The sequence below is a fragment of the Onychostoma macrolepis genome, chromosome 12, assembly GCF_012432095.1.
Source record: "Onychostoma macrolepis isolate SWU-2019 chromosome 12, ASM1243209v1, whole genome shotgun sequence".
NCBI classification, from domain to species: Eukaryota; Metazoa; Chordata; class Actinopteri; order Cypriniformes; family Cyprinidae; genus Onychostoma; species Onychostoma macrolepis.
Genome location: NC_081166.1, coordinates 26,502,966 through 26,526,465, shown reverse-complemented (window position 1 = coordinate 26,526,465; position 23,500 = coordinate 26,502,966). Strand labels below are relative to the sequence as shown.

Sequence of the window (23,500 nt, the reverse complement as noted above, 5' to 3'; positions counted from 1 at the left end):
ACAAAAAAAATATGAGCCTGCCTTGTCGTGGTGCATGGATTTTACGTGAAAGTGTGAATCTAATGCTGTCAACAACAACAAAAAACGTTCCTCTTATCAGAAATCAGAGCTTTAGTATGTTATTTACACACATATTGAATTCGACAGGAGCTTCCAGTGTATACGGACATAATTTGATTTTATGTTCAGATCAAAAAGAAAGAAACCAAAAAATGTTCCTAAATGCTTCGTTTTCATTCAGCTGAGTATGATTTGGTGAAATATGAACCAAACGCCACGACTCGAGAGAATATCTCACGACATCGACATACAAGTACATCGCTCAAACGCTGTGAAACGTGATTGTCGTCCAACAGCTCTTCAAACGCATTTTGTCTTCCTCTACCGGCAGAGGAACGCAACCACCTCTTTCTTTGTACAAGGAAGGTTAATTATTTAACTTGTTGCTCGGTACCATTTCTACCCGAAGGCAACCGTGTGTCAAGACGCGTGGTCAAGGTATGCCAAGCAGCTGTTGTCCTCTGTCATGGGTGATATTAGACAGCGCAATGGCTCTATGAGTAATAATGACACAGATTTATCTGTTGTCCCTTATACAGCGGACGACTTCAGGGTGCTTTGTCATAAAGTTGACGATGGGGACGTTGGGGAGGAAATTGAGTTGCAAACTCGAGCAGAAGTGGCAGTGGATACGGATGCTGAAGCAGGAGACTGCCGGCGGGTCAACGGCCCGGCGTTTTACCGGGTTTGTCTGCCGGTTTGCTGTAAGAGAAACGAACCTGACCGCGATGAGGATGATGATGGTGAGGAGGACACGGGGGCAAACACAGTTCAAAAAGGTAAACTGAGCTTAACTCTTAACTCTCTTACACGATCGGAAGATATCATATTAAAGAAATATGGATCCTGAATTTGATCTCCGATTGATCTATTTCTGTTGTTTGTATTTCTACACCTGTGTGACCTTTATGACACTTTCAGTGTTACGTTCACCGTAGTAACCATGGGTAATTTTACTACAAATATCATGATTAAACTATGGTTAGTGTAGCAAAACTATAATTAATTTGTTGTTACACTATTTATTTGTTTTTGTTTATTTGTAGTAAAATCATGGTTAAATTTTGTAAGGGATGACAGGTGGCCATGGTAACTTTAAGAGTTTATTCTGTAAAAGCTGACCTGTTGCATACCGTGGTAAGCATGGTTTCTTCTTTAAAATTCCATTAAAACTACTGTAAATCTATTATTACCTGTAGTAAACGTGGAATAAATGGCAGGGTTACCATGGTATTTTTTTTAATAAAAGCTAACAAGAACAGTAACATTGTATCAAGCCCCTTACATACAGTTACCATGGTTTCCACTTTTAAGTGCAACAGTTACTATAATTATTGAAACAACTACAATAAAGCTGTGGGAATTGGTATTAAAAACCTACCATTAATGAGTTGACATGACTTTGCAGATTTGTATCAACCCCTAACACACATTCAACCTGGTTGTATCTTTTGTTTTAAGAGTACCATAGATACTACAGTAAATCTGTGGTAACTTTGTATTAGCCATATGCCATCAAAAATGAAACATAAGTAAATCAGATTTTACCAAGACAACGTATTTCTGATTGTTTTTTAAAACTCTTTGAATGTGATCGCTTATCAATTTATCGCTATTTTACGGTAACTAAATATTAAATGTAGTAACTGTGGGATGAATGACAGAGTTACAGTGGTAACTTCTTTTTATAAAAGCTGACAGAACAGTTACATTGTATCAAGTCCCTTACACACAGTTACCACAGTAACCATTGTTTCCGAGGTTACTTATAGCCGCCTGTCAACCAAAAATAAAGTTGTTGCAATTATTATTTCTACTGTTCAATTCTTATAAATTAATATGGGATTTATTTGTGTATTTTTGATGACGGTGGCTAATTTCCCGGAGTTGTGTATAATACAATAAAGTACAACAAGTCCCGTCCACTTTTCAGTAGTTTTGGTGTTGGAAATTTAAGAAGTCTGTCTTTAGAGGTTTAGAAGTTCAGTCTTTTAAAATCAGTTTCCCAATTGAGAAATGAATGGAATTTTTATTTCCGGAATGCAACTGTAACACTCGTTTGTAGGAAACTGTGCTTACCATGTAAATTTTTTTGTTTGTTTTTCATACTATTTTAATTTGTCATCTTGTCTTTTAAAAAAAGGAAATGGCAGATTGCATATTTTCACAGGGAGAGGTTAACCAGAAATTCTTATCATAAAGAACAATACTGGCTTTGTGGGAATTGCTAAGTGTGAATCACACCAGGAAACAGTATGTTTTTTTTCTTTCCGCAATGTTCTCTCTAAACAGTCAGGTGAAATTGTTTGTTTTAACTCAAACCCATATTGTTGGGTATGTGTTATGTTCCAGGGCCCATGATCTATGTGTGAGGCCAGGTCCTCAAGAGACATTTGATACAATTTGGCGTTTGTCCAATGTTGGCAACCACACAACCTGATTGAGCATGAGCCCAGCTCACTGACAGGTAGTAAAGTTGCGTAATCCTTGCCGTCACATTTGATATCACTTCAGTGTCAAAGTTACACAGAATCACCAACAGTGTGTTGAGATTCATGCTGTTTTGCTCCTTCCATCTCATTCCACACCAAGATCAAAATTCAGATCACACCCCACAAAGCCAAATCATGCTGTGTACTTCTCATGTCTCATTTCCATCATTTGTGCAAATGGTTTGTCTAAAATGACTGTGGTGCTAAAGTGCTTTCATAAGGTGCTCCAGTGAATAAACATTACCTTAAGAAGATTGGTTTTATTATAGTAAAAGTGTAGTAACCATGGTTTTTTGGCATGTTGATTACCATTTGTATAACCACAGTTTTACTACAAATACCATGGTTAATCTATGGTTAGTGTAGCAAAACCATGGTTAATTTGTGGTGACGATGGTTTATCAATGGTAACCGTGGTTAATTTTTGTAAGAGTTGTGGAAAAAGTCAATTTAACATGTAATTTAGTACAGTTCTATATAAAAAGCATTAAAAAAAAAATAAAATGTCTCTTGAACTTGAATTTTCCTACTATTGTAGCAATTTAAGCTTGAAGTACCTAAATGCAAAGGAAATTCAAATTCCAGTTTTGCAATTCAGTAAATTTATTTTCTTGTCATTCGAATTTTCCCTTCTGTGGTTGGTGGCCAAATTTAAATTCACACTCAGGAATTGAAAAGGAACAAGTTCTTCAAATCTGAATTTTGCTCAGCCTTGGTCACAAGGATAATTTACTTGAATTGTCGGCATTTAGTGGCTTTTCAAAACTAATAATAATTCAGCATCCCATCTGATTTATGTGTAATTGACTAACAGGTGTGATGTTAAGCTGTTTTGTTATACTCATCCACAGAAAAGAAACCAGCATGTCCAGGGCTGGGCCTCCTGTATGCCTTGTTAGCATCCGTCTTCTTCTCTGCTGCAGCTCTTCTTGTGAAGAGAATTGAGGGGTTGCACGCCATCGAAATCAGTGCAATTCGGTGCTTCTTCCAGATGCTGTTTGTCATGCCAGCTATGATATATTACAAGTATGAATCTATCATATGAATATAAATCTATGAGATATTACATGCATAATTATGATATATTACAAGAATCTATGAAACAAGTATGAATCTGTTATGACACAAGTATGAATATATAATACAAGTATAAATCTGATATATTACAAGAATCTATAGTATAAGTATGAATCTATAATACAAGTAAGAATCTGATATATTACAATTAAGTAAAACAAATATAAATCTAGTATATTACAAGTTAGAATATATAATACAAGTATGAATTTAGAATACAAGTATTAATCTTATATATTACAAGTTTGAATGTATAATACAAGTATGAATCTGTTATATTGCAAGTAAGAATCTATAGTACAAGTATGAATGTAATGTATAATACAATTATGAATCTGATATATTACAAGAAGATATAATACAAGTATGATAGTATATAACAAATATAAATCTAATGTATTTCAAGTAAAAATATATAATACAAGTATGAATTTGTAAAACAAGTATGACTGATATATTACAAGTTTGAATGTATAATACAAGTACGAATCTGATATATTACAATTAAGAATCTATAGTACAAATATGAATGTATAATACAAGTATGAATCTGATAAATTACAGGTAAGAATATATAATACAAGTATGAATGTTTAATACAAGTACAAATCTGATATATTACAAGTAAGAATATATAATAAAAATATAAATGTATAAAACAAGTATGAATCTGATATATTACAAGTAAGAATCTACAATACAAGTATGAGTCTGATGTTACAAGTTTGAATTTAAAATACAGATATGTATCTGATATATTACAAAAATCTATATCTATCTTATATAATACAAGTAAGACTCTATAATACAAGTATGGATCTGATATCTTACAGGTAAGGCTTTATAATACAAGTATGAATCTGATACATTAAAAGAATCCATAAAATCCATAAAAAGTAAGTATCAATCTATAATGCTACTTTTGAATATTTAATATATTACAAGTATCAATCTCTTCACCCTGTAGTTGGATTCAATATTAATTTGACTCCACGATGTGGGAATAACCTACAACCTTTATTTTTTCAGTACTGGCTTTTTGGGACCAAGAGGTATGCGAATCTACCTGTTCTTCAGAGGGTTCCTGGGCTCCAACGCAATGATCTTGTTGTATTATGCAGTTCTAAAGATGCCCCTAGCGGATGCCACAGTTATAATGTTCAGTAATCCAGTCTTCACATCCTTGCTGGCTTGGATTTTCCTCAAGGAGAGGTGCACTATATGGGACATCGTTTTTACCGTGTTTACGCTCACTGGCGTCATACTGATAGCCAGACCTCCCTTCATCTTTGGTGGAGAGCTGTCTGGGATCGAAGGAGACTACACCAATCACATCAAAGGCACGGTGGCTGCCTTCGCAGGGGCGATCGGAGCGGCTTGCACTATGGTCATTCTGAGAAAAATAGGGAAAAGTGTTCATTACTACCTCTCTGTGTGGTACTATGCAGTCGTGGGACTCATCGAGTGTGTCATTCTTTTGTTCATCTTGGACGAATGGACCATTCCGTACTGCGGCTGGGACAGGTGGATGCTCATGGCCATCGGGCTGCTCGGTATTGCCGGTCAGACGTTCCTCACCAAAGCCCTGCAGATTGAGAAAGCTGGACCTGTTGCACTGATGAGGACGATGGATGTGGTCCTGGCATTCATTCTGCAGTTCCTTTTCCTCAACCGCAAACCGACATGGTGGAGTCTGGGAGGAGCGCTGTGTGTGATTAGCAGCACTAGTGGGGTGGCCGTAAGGAAATGGTATAACAGCACAAAAAATAAGAGCTGATTGCATATTATAGTGATTTTATATGTTTGCTACAAATAATTGCTGCATTAGATACCAAAGAAGCTGTATTACTGTAATAATATATATCGAAAGTCTTAGGTCTTTCATTTTAGGACCTTACTGTATGCAGTATGTACAGTATATGACAGTATTTTTAGCGGTTTTGTAGTTTCTTAAAGTCAATATTCTTTAGTGAAGACGACAGATATTTTTTAATCAAGATACCACTGTTGAGACAGTACTATTTTATCATATAGAGAGTATAGCAGATAACATAATAATAGACTGCTGGTCAGGACCTGAGCTTGATGTCAATTCCATCATTTACTCACACTCATGCCGTTGCAAAGCAATAACGGCATTTTTCCATATAACATAAAAGGAGTTTTTTTGATTCGCAAAGTCACTCTTTTCCATACATTCCATACGCATTCATGATGTATAATCTTTTGAAATCCATGCTAAATGACTGCAGTGAAACACCATAAAATGAGTACATATGGCGTTAATACTATATTTGAAGTCACATGGTAGATTTGTAAGAGGACAACACTGAAATTGAAGTAGTTATTTCCTGAAAATCTTCTTCTTTAGCTCCACTTGACATGAATGTGAATGATGCCGAATGTCATTTATTGTTGCATCCTATTCGCTTTCATTGTATGGAAAAGAGCAGGGTGAACATTCTGCCAAATATCTATATTTTTTGGAACAACACAAGGATAAGTAAATGATGACAGGATTTTATTTCGGGGGGCAAACTATCCCTTTAAAACCCTTTGCACTTTGTTGTTGACAATGTACAATGTACTTCTAAAAGTAAAACACAGGGTCAGCAGTGTGTCTCAATATTTTCGCGTGCTCATATCAAGGTTTGTTCCGTTAAGTTCTGAATTATGTGTGCTTAAATATGCAATTGGTAATATGTTCTGAACCTCGATGAACCACTTGAACTCTGTCCGTATGAACCTTAGACATACGCACAGGTTTGCTTTACAAATATTTGCCTGATATAGAATGAGTCACACTTATTTATTTATCGGACATGTGTCTTGGCACAAAGATGAGTTATTGTGAGTTGTTACCATCAGTAATGGCTGTTCTTCTGCAGTTCAGTCACTCTGAAATGGGTCGTTTCAGTTTGTTTTCCCTTTACATTTATTTAAACCTGTTTGTGTAAACTGACCTAAACGCACTTTACACTGACTTGTTGTGTCAGTTTATCTTTATTAAAAGCACTATTAACGGTTTACTGATACGTCACCAGCAATTTATGGACATGCTGCCTTAAGTTTTTTTTTTTAATCCCTCCATATTATTTATTGAATAAGGCTGTCGATTTGAATAATGCCTGCTGTAGATTTCACCTTGCATATTTATATGACTTTTGAGCTTTAGTAGTTGAAATAAACGAAAGATTCTTACCTCGCTGAGTACAGTGTCTTTTTTTCTGGAAGTACTAAGCAAGAATTTAAATTTGTAGGCTACAATGTGGTAATCATGTGATTCTCACCTCTGCCAAGTGGTTAAGAAGGATTATAGCTGCATTCTTGTGGATTTTCTGTTCTTTCTCTCATTATTTTGTGATGTTACACCTTAGACGGGATCATTTTAATCACATACTTCATGCTTTGTGTATATATTTAAGGATGCTCTGTTAAATGCTATACACAGCAGACAGCACCATTTAAAGGAATATTTCACCTAAAAATTAAAATTTGCTTAAGATTTACTCGGGCCATCCAAGATATAGATGAGTTTTTCATAACAATCGATTTGGAGAAATTAAGCATTACATCACTAGCTCACCAATCATGGATCCTCTGCAGTGAATGGGTGCCGTCCAAACAGCGGATAAAAACATCACAATAATCCACACAACTCCAGTCAATCAATGTCTTGTGAAGTAAAAAGCTATGTGTTTATTAGAAACAAATCCATCAATAAGGCGTTGTAACTTTAATCGAGTGTAATTTTATCTGCTGTTTTGGACTCTCATTATGACGGCACCCATTCACTGGTGAGCAAGTGATTTAACTATAAATGTCTCCAAATCTGTTCTGATAAAGAAAGAAACTTACAACTTTACTTCTTGGATGGCCCGAGGGTGAGTAAATGTTGAGCAAATCATTTTTTTTTTTAACTATTCCTTTAAGATTTAATTTGAGCGGTTTTCTATCTATCATCCAGGGCTGTTTGCCTTCTGCCTTCTAACAAGAACAAGCTGTTTTGCCCTCGATCCTCAAACAAATGGCCCCAGACTGTTTGGTAAGTAACGCTAGATATGAACAGCCTGTTCCAAAGCAGTACATTTACATTGTCAACAGATAACAGCAGCAGGCTTTAATGATAGATCAACACAGATTCAATAAACACACATGGAACACTTCCTTCTAATTAAGGCTTTGGCTATTTCACTTGCATCCTTTAATCTCCTCAAACAAACATTTTCAGAGAAATTGGTCATACTCAACTCCTTTTTTTAAATATACAACTGTTGACAGAAGATACGGGAATCAGTTTTTCAGCTGTTTATAACTTTACACGCCTTTATTTAGATTACCTTGCCTAAAATGTGTTTTCATTCTGACTTTTATAGCATTTTCCCTTACAATACCAGTGTAAATCTATTATGAAAAACTTGCTTTGGATAAAAGTGTCTGCTATAGATGAATAAAAATGTAAAATGTAAAAGCAAAACAAGCACAAAAAAAAACAAACAAAATTTTTTTTTAGGATATTTTATAGGGTTTGGCCAAAATATGCCACATGTTTGCTATGGTTGTGCACCATTCAGAACTGAATTGAGAATGCCTTTGAAAATTCTTAAATATGTAGCAAACTAAAGACTATAATTTCATTTACATTTCAATGAAGCAGGATTAAAATGCAATGCATTTCAAAGACAATACCTTTAAAATCTAAAGTTTAGATTCTTGCCAATTATGTTAAAAGCATATATTGCCCCACAACATGTTGTTCATTATAATAGCTATCATTTCGTTCATTTTCATAATCATCATAGTAGATCATCAGTACACTGAAAAAATTTGATGTATAAAAAAATGTATTCAGAAATTGCTAGTAAATTTCAAACATAATTACAAAGAATGGCAAGTAAGGCATTGCAATAAAAGTGAAATAAAAAAAGATGAAAATAGTATTTACTTGTAAAATGTACTCCAATAATATTGTTGTATTGTTTTTTATTCACAGTTTTGAAAAATAATTTTTGCAGTGTATTAAAAAAACAGAATGAAGGAATTTTGACATTTTCTAATGTTTATTATAAGTACATTTGTGTGGTTATAGCTCAGTATATTAAGTAATAGATTTAAATGTGATGATGTCAACATTTTTTGTCAACAGTTTAATCTTAATCTGTAATTATTTGGGAACATATATTAGAATGTATCAGAATATTTTGTCTGATTATTTACTTTATTCTAATTATTTATCACTGGTTTGAATTTTGTCCAACCCTGATGTTTGTTAATATGTCAAGCATTCATTATAAAAAAAAAAAAAAAAAAAAAAAAACAGTTTAAACTATCAGTGAATTAAAAAACAAACAAACAAAAAAACACATTCTGCCACATGGAAACTGCAATTCAGAGAAATTATATAACGGATGATACATCATCATAGCATTTGCGCAAAAGAACATAACGGATGTTACAGATATAAACAAATAATTAGAAGGTGGATAAACAAACACGCTTGTTGTTTAAATTTGATTACATAAAAGTGCTTAGTCACTCTGAGTGAGCATATTCAAAACGGTTTTGTCAGCATCCGTTTATTATTGAAGTCGTGAGTTGACGTTATTATCCAGTAGAGGGCGGCAGTGTAACACAGATCACGAGGTGACTATGACCGCTTTAGATCAACACCATCTTTAATTGTTGTGACTTCAGTTCATGGAAACATTCACTTGCAGGTGTTTAGATGGAAAGACAAAACAAAAAGCCCACAGAGTGACATTATGAAGTTCCACCAGAATAGCAAACACTTTTGTACAAACCTGTGACAGTCTTATTTGAATCTTTACAACTGTGAAGCCTTGTTTCATAGTCTCATCCTAAAATATGATCAAAAACCTGAGCTGCAAACACACAATTATGTCTGCATAGTTGTGCAACAAGCGCAAGTCGTGCAAACATGAATGATCAGAACTTATTGCATCAAAGCCAATAACGGAATCATAAAAGACTGTCATAGTGAACTGTAACATACAAAGGCTTACTTGTGTGGTTTTGTAAATGAATTGCAACTGGAAAGCAACAGATCCACATGCTGCAGGATTACATGTGACAGATTGACTGGGAGTGGAAGAATTGCGCATTCTTTTTGGATGGCATAAGAGTTCCCTCCTTGTGGACTAAGAATTGGAAAAATCATTTCTATTCTGCCAAGAATACAAACACATAGTTAAAGTAAATATGCATTGGAATATTTCTAGATGATAATTTGCCTAATAGCCCATTTTATATTCCCTTGTTTTTTTTTTTTTAAAGATTGAGTAGTGTATGGTGGGAGGAACTGGATACAAACCCCTCTGTTTGGTCTGTATTAGGTGTGGATTACCACTGCATGCATAAACAAAGCATAACAAACATGCAGAAAAAAGAATAAACTAGCACAAAACTAAATCATCAACATGTGTTTACTACATGGAAACATCTGACATCACTCTGTGATCATATTCATCCAATAAAGCAATGGTCTAGTTTGGGACAACAGGAAATCGAACAATGTTATCAATTCGGCAAAAGGAAGTAACCTTCAGATGTAGCCAAAACCAGATACTCTCCATGCAGCATTCCCACGAGCGCAATGGTACTTCGCTAATTGTAGTTTACAGTGCTATACCATGGTACTAAAAAAATAAATAAATAAAAATAGAAATAATATAGATTTTTCTATTTCAATTGTCAAACAATGTGGTATTAACATGATATTCTGTCGCATATGGCTTAGTATTGAGTAATTTACAAATTAGACACAACGTTGCCAGTTGTTTTGTCTGTTTTTGCTCCACCATTGAAAATAATTCTATTTGGAATAGATGCACACAATAGAGGCGTTATTTCAAAACTCAGTGTTTCAAATGAACTGACTGAATGATTCAGTGACTCACTTGTCGCCACCTGCTGGTGTATTTTGTCTTTTTTTGCTCCACCAATGAAAATTGTTTTACATAGATCAGTTGAATGAATGATTCAATGACTCATTCATAAATACAATCACTTGTTGCCACCTACTGGCATAATATTATCAGAATATTAGAACTTCTGGAATTTGAGGACGAAATGAAGTACTGTGTAAATATTAATATTTTAAATTATATCTAATACACATGACTACCATATCATGTAGTAATTTGTCTATAGTCCCAAAATCTGAAAGAGGATTATCAACAAGTTGTCCGTCTCCAAAAAATAAAAATAAAAATGTGACTGAATGAATCAGCTTTTTGAATGAATTGATTGAATGAATGATTCAGTGATTCACTATTAATACAGTCTCTTGGCAACTACTGGCATAGTGTTGTAACCTGCAGAAAGGATCACTCACAATCCTTACCACATATCAGAACTCTTGGAAGACTGCTTAGCTCATCAAATTTGAGGATGAATCTGCGTGCTGAGTAAATATTTTATGTGATATCTGATACACATGACTGTCATATTATGTAGGCCTAGTATTTTGTCCGTTTTTGCTACACCCATGAAAAATAGTCCCAAAAGTCCAAACAGGATCAACTACTGCACATCTCTGAAAAAAATAGTAGCGGCATTACATTAATAAATTGATTAAATGATTCAATGACTCATTGATTAATACAGTCGCTTGTCGCCACCTACTGGCTTAGAGTTGTAACCTGCAAGGATCAATGACAGTCAGTCCCCACCAATCAGAACTCTTGGAAAACAGCTGGGCCAATGGAATTCGAGGAGTGAACTGATGTGTAATTTGTTATATTTCTATTTAATATGATATAAGAAGCATGACTACCATATCAGGTAACCTGTAGTATTTAGCTGGTATTTCAATTTATGGTTGTACCATGGTACATCTAAAAACAAACCCGATCTCACGAAAGTGCGTATAAATAGTACGCCAAATAAAAATGTAACGTATAGTGGTATTGATGCGCAAAAATGGACTTTGGCGTGTATATGCTACGCGATGCGTAGGATTAAGGGTTGTGGGGTAGATGCGTATCATATGCACGCGAAAACTGTGTATCATATGCAGGCCAATAAATTTCGTATCATATGCACGCGAAAACTGCGTATCATATGTACGCGAAAACTGTGTATCATATGCACGCCAAAGTTATATTTTTGTCTAGATTTCGTTTAGTATTTGGCGTACTATTTATATGCATTTTTACCATGGTATCGTATTAGGTCCCTCTGTAACCTCTGAAAGTGAAATATTTGGTATTTATGAAGACAAGTAAGCATGTGTCTGTGACAGAGTGTGTCAGTCTCTTGAGCGGTACAGAGAGTTAAAGTCCTCCTCAGACATTCCTATGCAGTGACACCTCTGCAACAGCTATTGTACTGGCTCCGCTGCTGCTGCTGCTGCTGACTGAATGACTGGGTTTCCCGCCTCCACCAACTTAAACGCAATTTTGTTTTACTACGGTTGCTGCGGGACTCTGCAAACTTAACAGTCAATTTCTGAAACCAAGATGAAGTTTCACTCTGTTTCGCGAGTGAAGGCGGTTTTCTGGTGTGACTTGCTGCAACGGTGAGTTGTTTCTCCTACCCTTGGCACGTGTTTATCTTACGTTTGTAGTGTAAATCTTGTGTTTATCTGAATTGACTACAGTTGAGCGTCAAAACGACAACGACGTTTGAGGTCACTTGTTAGTTGATAAATGCGTTGTCGGATTAAGTTACAAATGAATGAAAGGAATCCAGTTTGTCTTGCTGCTCGCGTGTATTCATTCACCTCAGTTGTTTTTATTTCGTGTAACTATATGTAGGCTATACTGTGGTATAATATTTACTGTATGGTACTATCATGATACATAGTAATACCATTGTATTGCTATAGTTTGTAACTTTTTTGCTAGTAAAATCTTCTCAGTGTTTAGGCTGTGACAGAGCGGGTGTTTCTTTTAAAGACATGTGGTGATGTTTTTAAATCGTGTGTGACATCACGATGATGATCAGTTTTTAAAATTGCATGTATGTGAGGAAATATTTCAGCAAAAGGCACGTTCTCCCAAAAGCTCAATGGGACGTTTTTTCTGTCCCCCCTTTTCTGCCTCTACAGGCTCCCCCAAGTCTAGTTTGGTGAAATCAGCTTCTAATGGAAATCTTATGTTGCTCTAGTAAAGTGCTGTGACTGAGCTGACCAGCTCTGTAACCTGATCTTGCACGAGTGATCCTGGGGTTTGGGCTCTTTAGGCTCAAACTCATACAATCCATTTTCATTTACCAGCCTGGAAAATGTGAATAGATGGAAAACTCGTCTGCTTCACTTCACATGCCACATCGTTTTTATGAGAACTCGATGGAGAGACTAGTAGTACTCGGTTACTGTTCTAGGATCAGAAGGGAACTTTTGCTTGGCTGTAAACAAGCCTATAATCATTGACCTTTGATCAGTCATGACAATACTCAGTGTATGACACAATTTTAAGAATTTATTTTTTTTGCATAAAATGCTATCGGTGTGAGTAATGAGAACAGACGGTTTCATATGTTGTGAAACTGAATCTGGGTTGACACACCTGGAGCCTGTACCATGAATCCGGATTAGCTGGCTAGCCAGGTAAGTTTCAGTTTAGTTTGCACCAATCCTGGGTTTTAGGTACCATGAAAGTGGCTTGGCTTTTAGAGACGTTCATTGCCATAGTAACTTATGCTCCACAGCTAACCTGCTCCGGGGCAGGTTATGTTCTGAGTAAGAGATCTCAAACTGAAATTGGACCAATCAGATGTGAGCAAAGTGACACATGTCTGACACAAAAAAGTCACTTCCCCAGTTTCTCTTGCTCCAAATGAAAGGTCACTAGTACTAAAAAAAATTGTCTGGCCAAAACCAAAACTTGAGTTATTTTATATGATTTATATTATTATTATTAATCCATTACACACAAGCAATTTTAGTTTAACAGTCATTATAAATCATTTATTTTAAATGAATGTTTATATATACAGATCGTATATAATATAAATAAGCTGTAGAATCAATAGATAACACTTTAAAAATGACTGTGACCTTACATGTTCGAGTCTCTATCGTTGTATATTTCTTAACAAGTTTCACTTGTGACTGCACTGATGAAGCAAGATCATTTCTTTTATTTGTCCTCTTTCATGAACAAGTACTTTTTTCATTGTAAATGCTTTTAAAAATTCATCATATTCTTCAATCATTTAACCTTTAGCAAAACCTTTAACCAAGGCTCGTGATTGGCTGTTCGCCAGTGATTTCACACATTCATGTGCACAAACTCGACAAAGAAAGTTTATGATCAGCATCATGGTACCAACAAAGCCGGATTGGAGTGGTTTTGTCAACTCGAAACTAATCCTGTAACTCTGAATTTGTTCATCTACCATCATGGGACAGGCCCATGAGCTTCGTGTTGCTAAACAAGAATGTCTGTCAGAAGACATTACACACCCACAAATGATCAAGATCATTGGACTGTACATTTATTATATAAGACACTGATTTGGTGTCAACAAGTGTCTTTCCAAGTGTTTAGACATACATGCAGTCATCTGTGGATTTCTTTGATTTCTTTTTTGACAAATTGTCAGCTTGAATCAGTATCTGTGTTTGTATTAGCTTGTATCAGCTTGTGTCTGTTTTGCCACTGCTTGTTTAGGGCTCATATAATTATTTTTTTTAGTGCTTCATCTTTTCATTGAGGCCTCAAGGAAAGCACAGTCAGAGACTGTTATTTTGGTATTATTTACACACTATTATAGTATTTATTCATATTTTGATTTAGCTTATATTTTTAATGTTTATATTTTAATGTAAAGTTTTGTCATTTTTAATATTTCTATTTGGTTTTCATTTATTTAAAAATGTTTTTATTTACATTTTAGTTTATTTTATTTTCAGTACTTTTGCTTCAATAACTTGTACTTATTTCAGTTGTTTGCAAGGCAACATTTTTATTTGACAGTTTTTAAGTTCAATTTGTACATCTAATATTTATTTTTATTTGAGATTCATTTCATTTTATGAAAATTCAGGTAAAGGCTGGAATACATTACATGACTTCAGCCCAAATTATTGCCCCGATTTACAGTCTGGATGAAGTCAGTGCTAGTTGCCAAAATTCATGTCCAGTTTACAGATTTTTGGAAGTCAGAGTTGACAGATTTCACACAAAATCATGTAGTGTATGATTGGCACAGACTCAGATTTTTTAGCTTCAGATTATGAATTTGTTTAGTCATTGATATCAGCTATGTTTGATATTTTGAGCCAATTTCAGAAAACACATATATATATATATGTTGCCATGCATCTCCTAGTAATGAGGCACATGCTCTGTGTGAGTTTGTTTGTGTCCAGAATGATTGGAGGTCTGGTAGTGTGTGATCCTCAGGCTATAGTGTACGATGTCCAGTTTTTCCTCTGTAACCATTCACAAAGTCGCCTAATGTTTTAAAATATGAACAGCTTTTAAAACATTAGGTGTCATACACTTGCTGACTTTGTAAAAGTTGTGTAGGTATACAATTCCAGCCTTAACTGCTGTAACATTTGTCAGAGATCAATAACAGTTGACCTAGTTCCATTTATGATGGGCTGTTATAGCTTAGATTACCTTAATCTGAATTGGCCCTGCATGTATGTTGTCACTGATGGCATTGTTTATCCACACATAAACTTAGTTTTATTAAGATGAACTGTTCCAAGTCTGGATGAGGCTTTGCTCCAGTAGCTGCCCGTTGCACGGGAATAGAATCAAGCTAGCAGAGATAATTAGTTTGTGCTGGCTTCAGAAAAGAAGGGGAGAAGGAGGGGGTGCGGAGGTGGATTTGGGGAGGTGGGAATTCCCGTAATTTCCAAGCGTTACAATGGCCTCATGCCTCAACAGACACTCATCCCCACCCTCCTTTCTGGAGGCACGGTATGCAGCCTCTTTATTGCTACAGTTCATAGTTTAGATAAGTAAGAGGTGTCTTTGACAAGTTCAGGTTTTTAGGGCACAAATGCGTGTTACACCCACTGCAGGCAGGCTGACATAATCAGATATGTCGGTTGTTGGCACATGACCATGACATCAATAAGGATTACAGGAAATGATCATGACTGATTGAATGCAATCTCTCATAATGTAACATATACAAATAAAGGCTTGCAGAAGTTGCAGTAGCCTACTTCAAGGCTTGAACCATTTTTAGAAGAACTATAATTAGTTGTGTTTGCTAAGAGAAGCATCACTATCACCGTTATTTATTAAACCCCTTTTTGACCAGTATGCAACCCTCCAGAACACCCTTGAGCCGCTTAACAACAGGCAACCGCCCAGAGAGTGAAATGAAAAAACAATATTTTTTTTCCCATCACTTCATAGTCAGGCTACCTCATGAAGTCATGCGAACATATGACAGTTTGTCATAGAGACAAGGGTGTGTCTGGTTTATCTGTTCTGTGATCTCATTCCACAGCAGGAATGCATATGTTTTGTGCTTTAGTAATGGTGCAGAATGTATTCTCCATGTATAAAGACAAAACATGTTAAGTGGCTTCTGATTTAAAATTCTGTCATTAATTATTCACCCTCATTTCGTCCCAAACCCATAAGACCTTTCGTTCATCTTCGGAACACAAATTAAGATATTTTTGATGAAATTGTAGAGCTCTCAGACTCTGCATAGACAGCAACGCAACTGAAATGTTCCCAGGTCCAGAAATGTAGCATGGACATCGCTAAAACGGTCCATGTGACATCAGTGGCTCAACTTCAGTTTTGTGAAGCTACGAGAATACTTTATGTGCGCAAAGAAAAGAAAAAAAACCCACAATTTTTTTCAACAATTCTTCTCCCCGAGTTACCATCTTTTGCCATTTTGGGGAGTACACAATTTCAGGTAAATAATACTGTGTAGTTGAAAAGACTGTTTGTGAAGCAGTTTCTTACCTAAACATGGTAACTGTCTGCTCTCTTTGTCAGCGGCAGCACGAAAGCTGATTCGAATGTTCCAGCATGATTTTTTCATAGGTTTAATGAACACAGGTGAATCATTGTCATTTAGAAATTAGATCACGTGGGTGTTTGAATCAAGATTGCTATCTTTTAACGATTAATTGTGCAACTCTAATGAAAATGCATTTGCTTTCAGATTTAAAAATGGTTTGATGACATCTGTCATTGGCAAATGCCACTTGCAAGTCTCATGAGTAAATAATAGGGGTGTAACGGTACACAAATGTGACGGTTCGGTACGTACCTTGGTTTCAACGTCACGGTTCGGTACGATTTCGGTACAGCAGGGGGAAAAACTATAACTTTTTATTTATTTATTTTTTTTAAATAGTGGTTTACTGAACAAGTTGCTCTTTCTTTAAATACATTCATTTATAGTTAAAATTTTCTTAGTGATAAAAATCTACTTCAGTTTATGCTTAAAACTATAGGGAGACCTTTTACATTATAAGGTTACAACTAGGCCTAACAACTTAAGCCAGACTTAAATTTAATTACTATTTATTTTTAAAAAGATGATCAACACTCAACTTAAAAAAAAATAAAAAATTTTATGCAAACATGTAAATTGCACATAATGCAGTTTTTAAATTAACTTATAATAAAATTTCTAGGTTATTTGTTAAAATATATTCAATTGCACACTGGATGTCATAGCATGTTTCATAACATATTAATTTAAACATACATTAAATAAGACTAACAGGTTTAGTAAAATATAATGAGTGTATGGTGTAATATTTCGCAAAATGCTTCTCTCGAGCTGTGGACACTGATGACTTGCTGAGGTAAATTAAATGCTACGTGACATTTTATTTCCACGCTGTTTTGTTGATGACTTTCCGCGGTTGAAACACTGATTGAGCAATTACATGAGGCATGAGATGTTAAGTCATGTTTATTCGCGTTAAAACCAGTAGTAAAGAGGAAAGAATGATCGCGTTAACTCACACTCTGCTCTGCACAAGTCGGCTCAGAAACGGGACCGGAGCTGATCACGGCCGCTCTAGTCAATGCTTGTGTTGGGTTTATACCAGCACGTTTCTGAACCGTCCAAGAAGTGGCTCTCCAAGGCGTTTATACAGCGATCTGTCATGCCACAAAGACTGTCAAAACGCCATTTATTTGAATTTCCTGAAAAAAATAAAAATAAAATGAAAAATACTGTAGCCTATTCGTTCGGTACACATGCATACCGAACCGAAAGACCTGTACGGAAACGGTTCAGTACGAATACGTGTACCGTTACACCCCTTGTAAATAATGACAGAATTTTCAATTTCATTATCCCTAATTTTAAGCGTATAAATCTATGGACATGAATGATGCCACAAATCATGAATCTTCTTGCAGAGGGTGTGCTATTACTTTCATGAGTTCCTCGGCAGATGATAAAATAGGAACAGAAATCCTATAAAATTGTGTCGAAGGAGGTGCCAGAGCCAGAACACTCTAGCAACACCCTAGCAACCACCCAGAACATTTATTCCAATAACTGCTTAAAACACCTTAGCAATACCCTTGGATCCACCAATCACATCCCTTATTTTAAGCAGTGGCCAATGTAATAGTTGCTCAGTTTTGCACCACTTTTTTCCACCACCAGATTTTTTAAAGACAATATAAAAATGTAGTGTTTGTAGAAAGTCAGCGTTGATTGTGTTTCTCAGACTGAATAAAACATTGTCCCTACACAATATTAGCAGTGTTGTAGTGTCTTTGACACTCTTCCCTTTCACCAAGCCCATGTCTGATTATAATCACTCAAGTGCTGAGTTATGAAAGAGGAACTCCTCACAGTGTTAGCGCAGTGATTTATCGCTGACTGTGTGGGTGTGGGAACTGAGCCATGTTTGAAGACTCTGACTGACTGAATTCACCCTGAATCAGTGCAGCGAATTCCCCCCTTTAATCTCATTCGTCCGACCCCCTCCAAGCGAGGCTTTTCATTCCAGAGACCCGTGCATTTGTATAGGACTGGGGGGCTGAAGCCTGTAGAGAGATTTTGGACAGCTGTGTGATTTCCTGAGAGGGAGATATTATTGAGTGGACGTGAATTTTCATTTCGTGCTGTCAAAATGTACATCCTGTCCTTGAAATATTTCTTCAGTGTTTAAACATTTGGTTGTGGGTGAAGTGCAGTTTTAACAACTTCCCCAGATAGCACCTAGTAAGACACAAAACAGCTTGGCTCTGATAAGGATTGAGAAATTTTCTAGCCTTGCCCAGACCAAGTAAAACCAGTGTGTTGAGTTACAGTATGTTTATGTTCTTGCTTTTGCATTGTCATATTTCTTCATTCATTCAGAGAACATTTTCAGGTCACTTAAAATGCTGTGTGGCAAGAAATGCTGTTTACTGAAATTTTTTTGTTGTTGTTGCTTCCTCTCTCATCTAGTGTTCTGAGGCCCTGAGGTCTTGGGAGAAGAAGTTAAATTCGGGAGGGGCGAAAAAACTGAGAAGACGCAGCCGTCACTTTCTACGGCAGTCATCCTTCAGGCAGTACAGACAGACCCGCTGAGATATTTTCTCTGATCCCAAGGCCATAATCTTAGGAGTAGTTTGCCAGAAGCTTGTCCTCGGTGTAAGTTGAGCAAGGAGGATCTGTCACCAGGTGCCTAGTGATATGAGGGTTCGTGTGGAGAGACAGGCACATATTGGCCTCATGAGCTCCATGGCCTCCGACGGGGCATCCGCTGTGCTGGGAGTAAAGAGCCTTGGTAAGGAGACTTCGGCAAATAATGGAGATGCTCTCATATCCGTGAACTACGGCTTGCCTGTGAACGAATCCCCTCGGTTTTCATTCGAGACTTCAGAGGGGAACTCACCAGGCACAGAGTGCAGAATACAGAAGTCTTTGGATACTAGATCTAGAAGTTTAGATTGCTTAGATGAGACCTACAGGTCCAAAAGCTGCAGCTGTGGGGCTGCAAGGCACGGGGAAGAAGGGTTGTACGTGTGCCAGATGTGTGGGTTTTGCGATCCAGTGGAAAGCGAAGAAGGCTGCCCGGAGAATAGCTTTCCTCCTAGAAGCTGGGGAACGGTGCCCCAGCAGAGGGAAGCAGAAGGGTTTTCTTCTGATATTACTTGCCTTGCTGGAGAACGGCCAGCGTTGAGTGGCTCGGATGGTGAACTGTGCCAGATGGAACTCGTAATTGGCCAAAACACGGAGAGCCTGCCGCTCTGCGGGCTGGATTTGAGGCGAAACAGTGTGCCAGTATCCTCACCACAAGGGCCTCAATGCACCAATGGCTGCGGCACTGCTGTAAATAACAAAATGCATGACAGAACGGACTTCGTATGTGCCGTGTGCCATAAAAATGGCTTCTCTAGTTTGGAAAGGCTCAACAGGAAAAGCAAACCCGTGTGCTCTCAGAGCAGATGCCTTAAGACGTTCAGGTTGTCTGTACCTCACTGTAGTGACAGCGAGGGCTCTCTGTCCGATAGCGAGTTTGTGCGCAACAAGAAAGAGCGCTCTACTGTCCTGGTCAGGAGGTACTTCAAGAACAACCAGAAGATCAAAAAGACAGTGTGCACCGGCACCAGAGCTATAGTGAGGACTCTACCTACCGGCTGCATCTCTGACAGAGTCTGGGAGTCTGTTTGTGGGAAAACATACCACCTTGGTGATAAGACGAGAGGATACCGCAGAGCTCTTCAGGCCATCCAGCTGCAGGTTTCCAGGGCCCTTCTCACATACCCAGGGGTCAGGTTTGCCGAGGTAAGGTCAATTTCTCTCCTCACTAAAGCTCTACGTGGTATGAATGCTTCCTTTATGAACGGCTGGTTATTCAGGTGTTACGTTAAAGCTCTATGAATGTGCCTCTCTCACAGTTGGTGCCACAGTTCCTGCACTGAATGTTTGTGTTGTATCTCATGTTTTGAAATAAGAATTAACCCTGCATTCTTAGCTTGATTCTTGGGCGCAAAATTTGTGGTTCTTGCTATTGCAATTGTTCATACTGTATGTATAGTTCTGCAATCTTTCTGCATTTTCAAAACCCCTAACTGTTAAACCATTTGTGCTACAGGCATGAATAATACATCAAATCATGTGGCTTGTTGAGGAGAGTTATGATACTGGTATTACCAAAGATGAGGCTTGTGTTTTTTCCTGGCTGACTTAACTGGATAAAAAAGTACCCTAGTTTAAAGAAGGGACACTTGTAAAGTGTTTGGGTTGTTTGCTAGGTGCATATCTATAGCAAACAACATGAACACTCAGCCAATGCCCTAGACACTACCCAGAACACTCTAATTATGTGATATTGAAGTGTTCTAGGTGGTTTTAGGGCTTTGCTGCAATACCACATAAAGCGTTACAGCTGCCCTTCAAACAAATCCTTAAAAAAAATTCCTTTCAAAACCTGGCATAGTTTTATAAATTACCTACATCTATCATTTCCGATATGAGACAACATTTGCTGTGTACTGAAAGAAACAAATTTAAATTTAAGAATGAAATAGTCAAATCTACTTAGCTAAGTTATGTAAAATTAACAAAGAGAATAAGACAATTTAACTTGGCCATTGATAGTTTGAGTAATTTCTACTTAATCATTTGAAGTTTTACTCCAGTGCAATACTCAAGTTCATTTTACTAAATTTATTTTGTAAACCTTACTCTAACAGTGTAGCATTGAAAAAGCCATGCTATTAAAGCATATGGTTCACTTAGAAACATCACACAAGTAAACAAGGTAGTAGACAGCTAGTTACACTTTCTAAGATATGAACCCCAGATGTCGGAAAACAGCAAGTTACTATACCTTGAATTGAGTAATGATATAGAGTGTAATTTTTTATTTTTATTTTTTCCCTGAACTAAATTATTTAATGTAGAAATTACATTTGTTTTTCCATAGTATTTACTTCACCACAGAATCATTTTTATCAGTGTAGGATAATCATCAAACAGCGGTTTTAAAAGTGATTTTTCACTATTATTTACAACAGGATCAGTATGTTCATGGGTTTAAATGTAAAACCTACGTTATTTTAAAATTAGTTTATTCCATATTCCACTACTACATTTTATTGAAACTTGCCATTTGTTAATTGAGCCTAACCTAGTTTCTGCTAATGGAAAACAGGAAATGACTGTTGATTTTTGACATGATGTCTTTATTTGTCAGCCTTTTGTTCATATTCCTTGGTTTCTATATTATATAACTTGTTTGCTTTTATTCATTTCAGACTTCTTTTCGATTTTTATTTTTTATTTTTCAGTGATTTCAACTAGACCATGAAATATTTAATACAATGTGTCATTTCTTTTTTTATTCATTTAGCAGACGCTTTTATGCACAGTAAATTACAAATGAGAAATAGCACAACCAATTTATTGTACAGGGTAATGATATTAGCAGTGCTGCTATACTAAATTGCAAGAGTAAACCGCATTGATGCATTTTTTCATGCATTTTTCGTGGTAATTGAAATGGTTCCAGTCTATTTAACAAATGAACACTGGCCAGCACTTAATTTTGCCAGTAATTTGATGAGTTACAGGCAAAATAGGAGGAAATTCCTTATCCTGGAGCTAGCAAAGCTCAAGTTGGTGCAAGATACAGACATAAAACATTTCAGCTTGAGGTTTTTCTGACAGATGATTTAGTGGGCGACTGCTGTCTGTTTAAGCAGAACTTCAGATCTATTATGCAGCATATTATGTCTGTGCTTAGGCAGACGTTTTACTAGTAGACTTGTAAAAAGCACTGCTTGTTGTGTTAAGGGCTGTTCCAGTGCTGTCTGGTTTCTCCCGCTGGCTGGGACAGTGGAACCCTCTGTTTCAGAGCGTGCAGTGGTTCTCGCTACACTGGCTTAAGACATTAAGACTTTATTGGCCCTTTGAGGCACTAAACCCCTGCCTCCTTCACCTTTTTATTCATTCCTTATAGGTGAAAAATGAGTTCACTGAGTCTAAGCATGTAGAAATATGTGAGCTCTAGTCATTGCTACTCCAGAGACCAAACCGTTTCGTGTTCCACTGATCTGTTATTAGTGTTTTGTTTTGGGTCCACAATATCAGTCTCAATGACAATGTGGTTTTAGACTGAACCACGGTGGAGAGCTGCCCAGCATTGTCTGATATTAGAAAAAAGGAAGGGTGAAAAAGTGGATAGAGAAAGACAGCCTGTTTCACTTTTGGTTGTTCAATAATATTGCATCAGGATTCTCTAGAGAACTGAAGTCTATTATAGAAAGCGCACACACATCCCTGAGGACTTATGCTGGTGGTGACATGAAGCACGTCCTGTGGTTTCATTACGCCATAATTTATGGATTGCTTTATTAGGCCACTCTTTTAATAACACTGTCTTTAGTGTTTGTGAGGTTATTTTATTGTCCAGAGATTTGAATATGAATTGGCATTTGAAGTACTTTGGAACTTTGTGTTTTGTATTCTGGCGTAAGTAATGTTTTACATGTCAGCTATATATAGATATATACACACTATAATTCTTTTTGAGGGATGAAATGAGGACTTGTTTGTGCAATTTTTTTATTTTTTTATTTTTTTATTTTTTTATTTTTTCATTTCTTGATGTTCTAGGTTTGTAATTGCTTTATCTGCGGATTTTCCCATTCTCTGGCTGCCACAGAGAATGACGGGAAATATGCTTTTGTTGCGCAAGCCTGTCGCCTCATAAATGGGTTAAAGGAGCAGTATTTTACTGGAAAGCTTTATAGCTCTTTATCTACAGTACACGAAATACATGCAAACACATTGTACTGCCGCAATGAACATGTAATTATGACCACTTACAAAGTTTTAAAAAACCTGTAACTCTTCATCTTCAGATGTGAGACTGCTGGGGTCAACTGTAGAGCATGTAATTCAGAAAGTTTCCCATGGGATATTTGCCTGTCCATCTGGACTTTAAATGA

The 23,500-nt window shown here is 36.6% G+C and overlaps 2 protein-coding genes across 7 annotated transcripts in view; both read left to right on the top strand.

Moving 5' to 3' along the window:
* The first annotated feature begins 392 nt into the window (after positions 1–392).
* Positions 393–6,830, top strand: slc35g1 (solute carrier family 35 member G1). Its single transcript, XM_058792971.1, has 3 exons — positions 393–839; positions 3,404–3,578; positions 4,659–6,830. Exons 1-3 carry the CDS (start codon positions 527–529, stop codon positions 5,404–5,406), a joined length of 1,236 nt encoding a protein of 411 aa, XP_058648954.1. The 5' UTR covers positions 393–526; the 3' UTR covers positions 5,407–6,830.
* Positions 6,831–11,839: 5,009 nt separating this feature from the next.
* Positions 11,840–23,500, top strand: part of plce1 (phospholipase C, epsilon 1) — a 75,451-nt gene continuing 63,790 nt past the window's right edge. For 2 of the 6 annotated variants that reach the window (XM_058793313.1, XM_058793315.1), the window contains exons 1-2: positions 11,842–12,168; positions 19,008–20,330. In XM_058793313.1, the coding sequence (XP_058649296.1) occupies positions 19,236–20,330 (1,095 nt within the window). In that variant the 5' untranslated portion in view covers positions 11,842–12,168; positions 19,008–19,235. Of the gene's footprint in view, positions 12,169–19,007; positions 20,331–23,500 lie in introns of all 6 variants that reach the window. The other 4 variants (XM_058793311.1, XM_058793312.1, XM_058793314.1 and 1 more) reach the window with 4 other exon arrangements.

What these genes read in the sequence shown, in the direction of transcription:
- slc35g1 (XM_058792971.1), top strand. Translation starts at nt 527, where the DNA reads ATGGGTGATATTAGACAGCGCAATGGCTCTATGAGTAATAATGACACA. An exon ending in GGCAAACACAGTTCAAAAAG is followed by an intron (nt 840 to 3,403) that starts GTAAACTGAGCT and finishes ACTCATCCACAG; the next exon opens with AAAAGAAACCAGCATGTCCA. An exon ending in CCAGCTATGATATATTACAA is followed by an intron (nt 3,579 to 4,658) that starts GTATGAATCTAT and finishes TTATTTTTTCAG; the next exon opens with TACTGGCTTTTTGGGACCAA.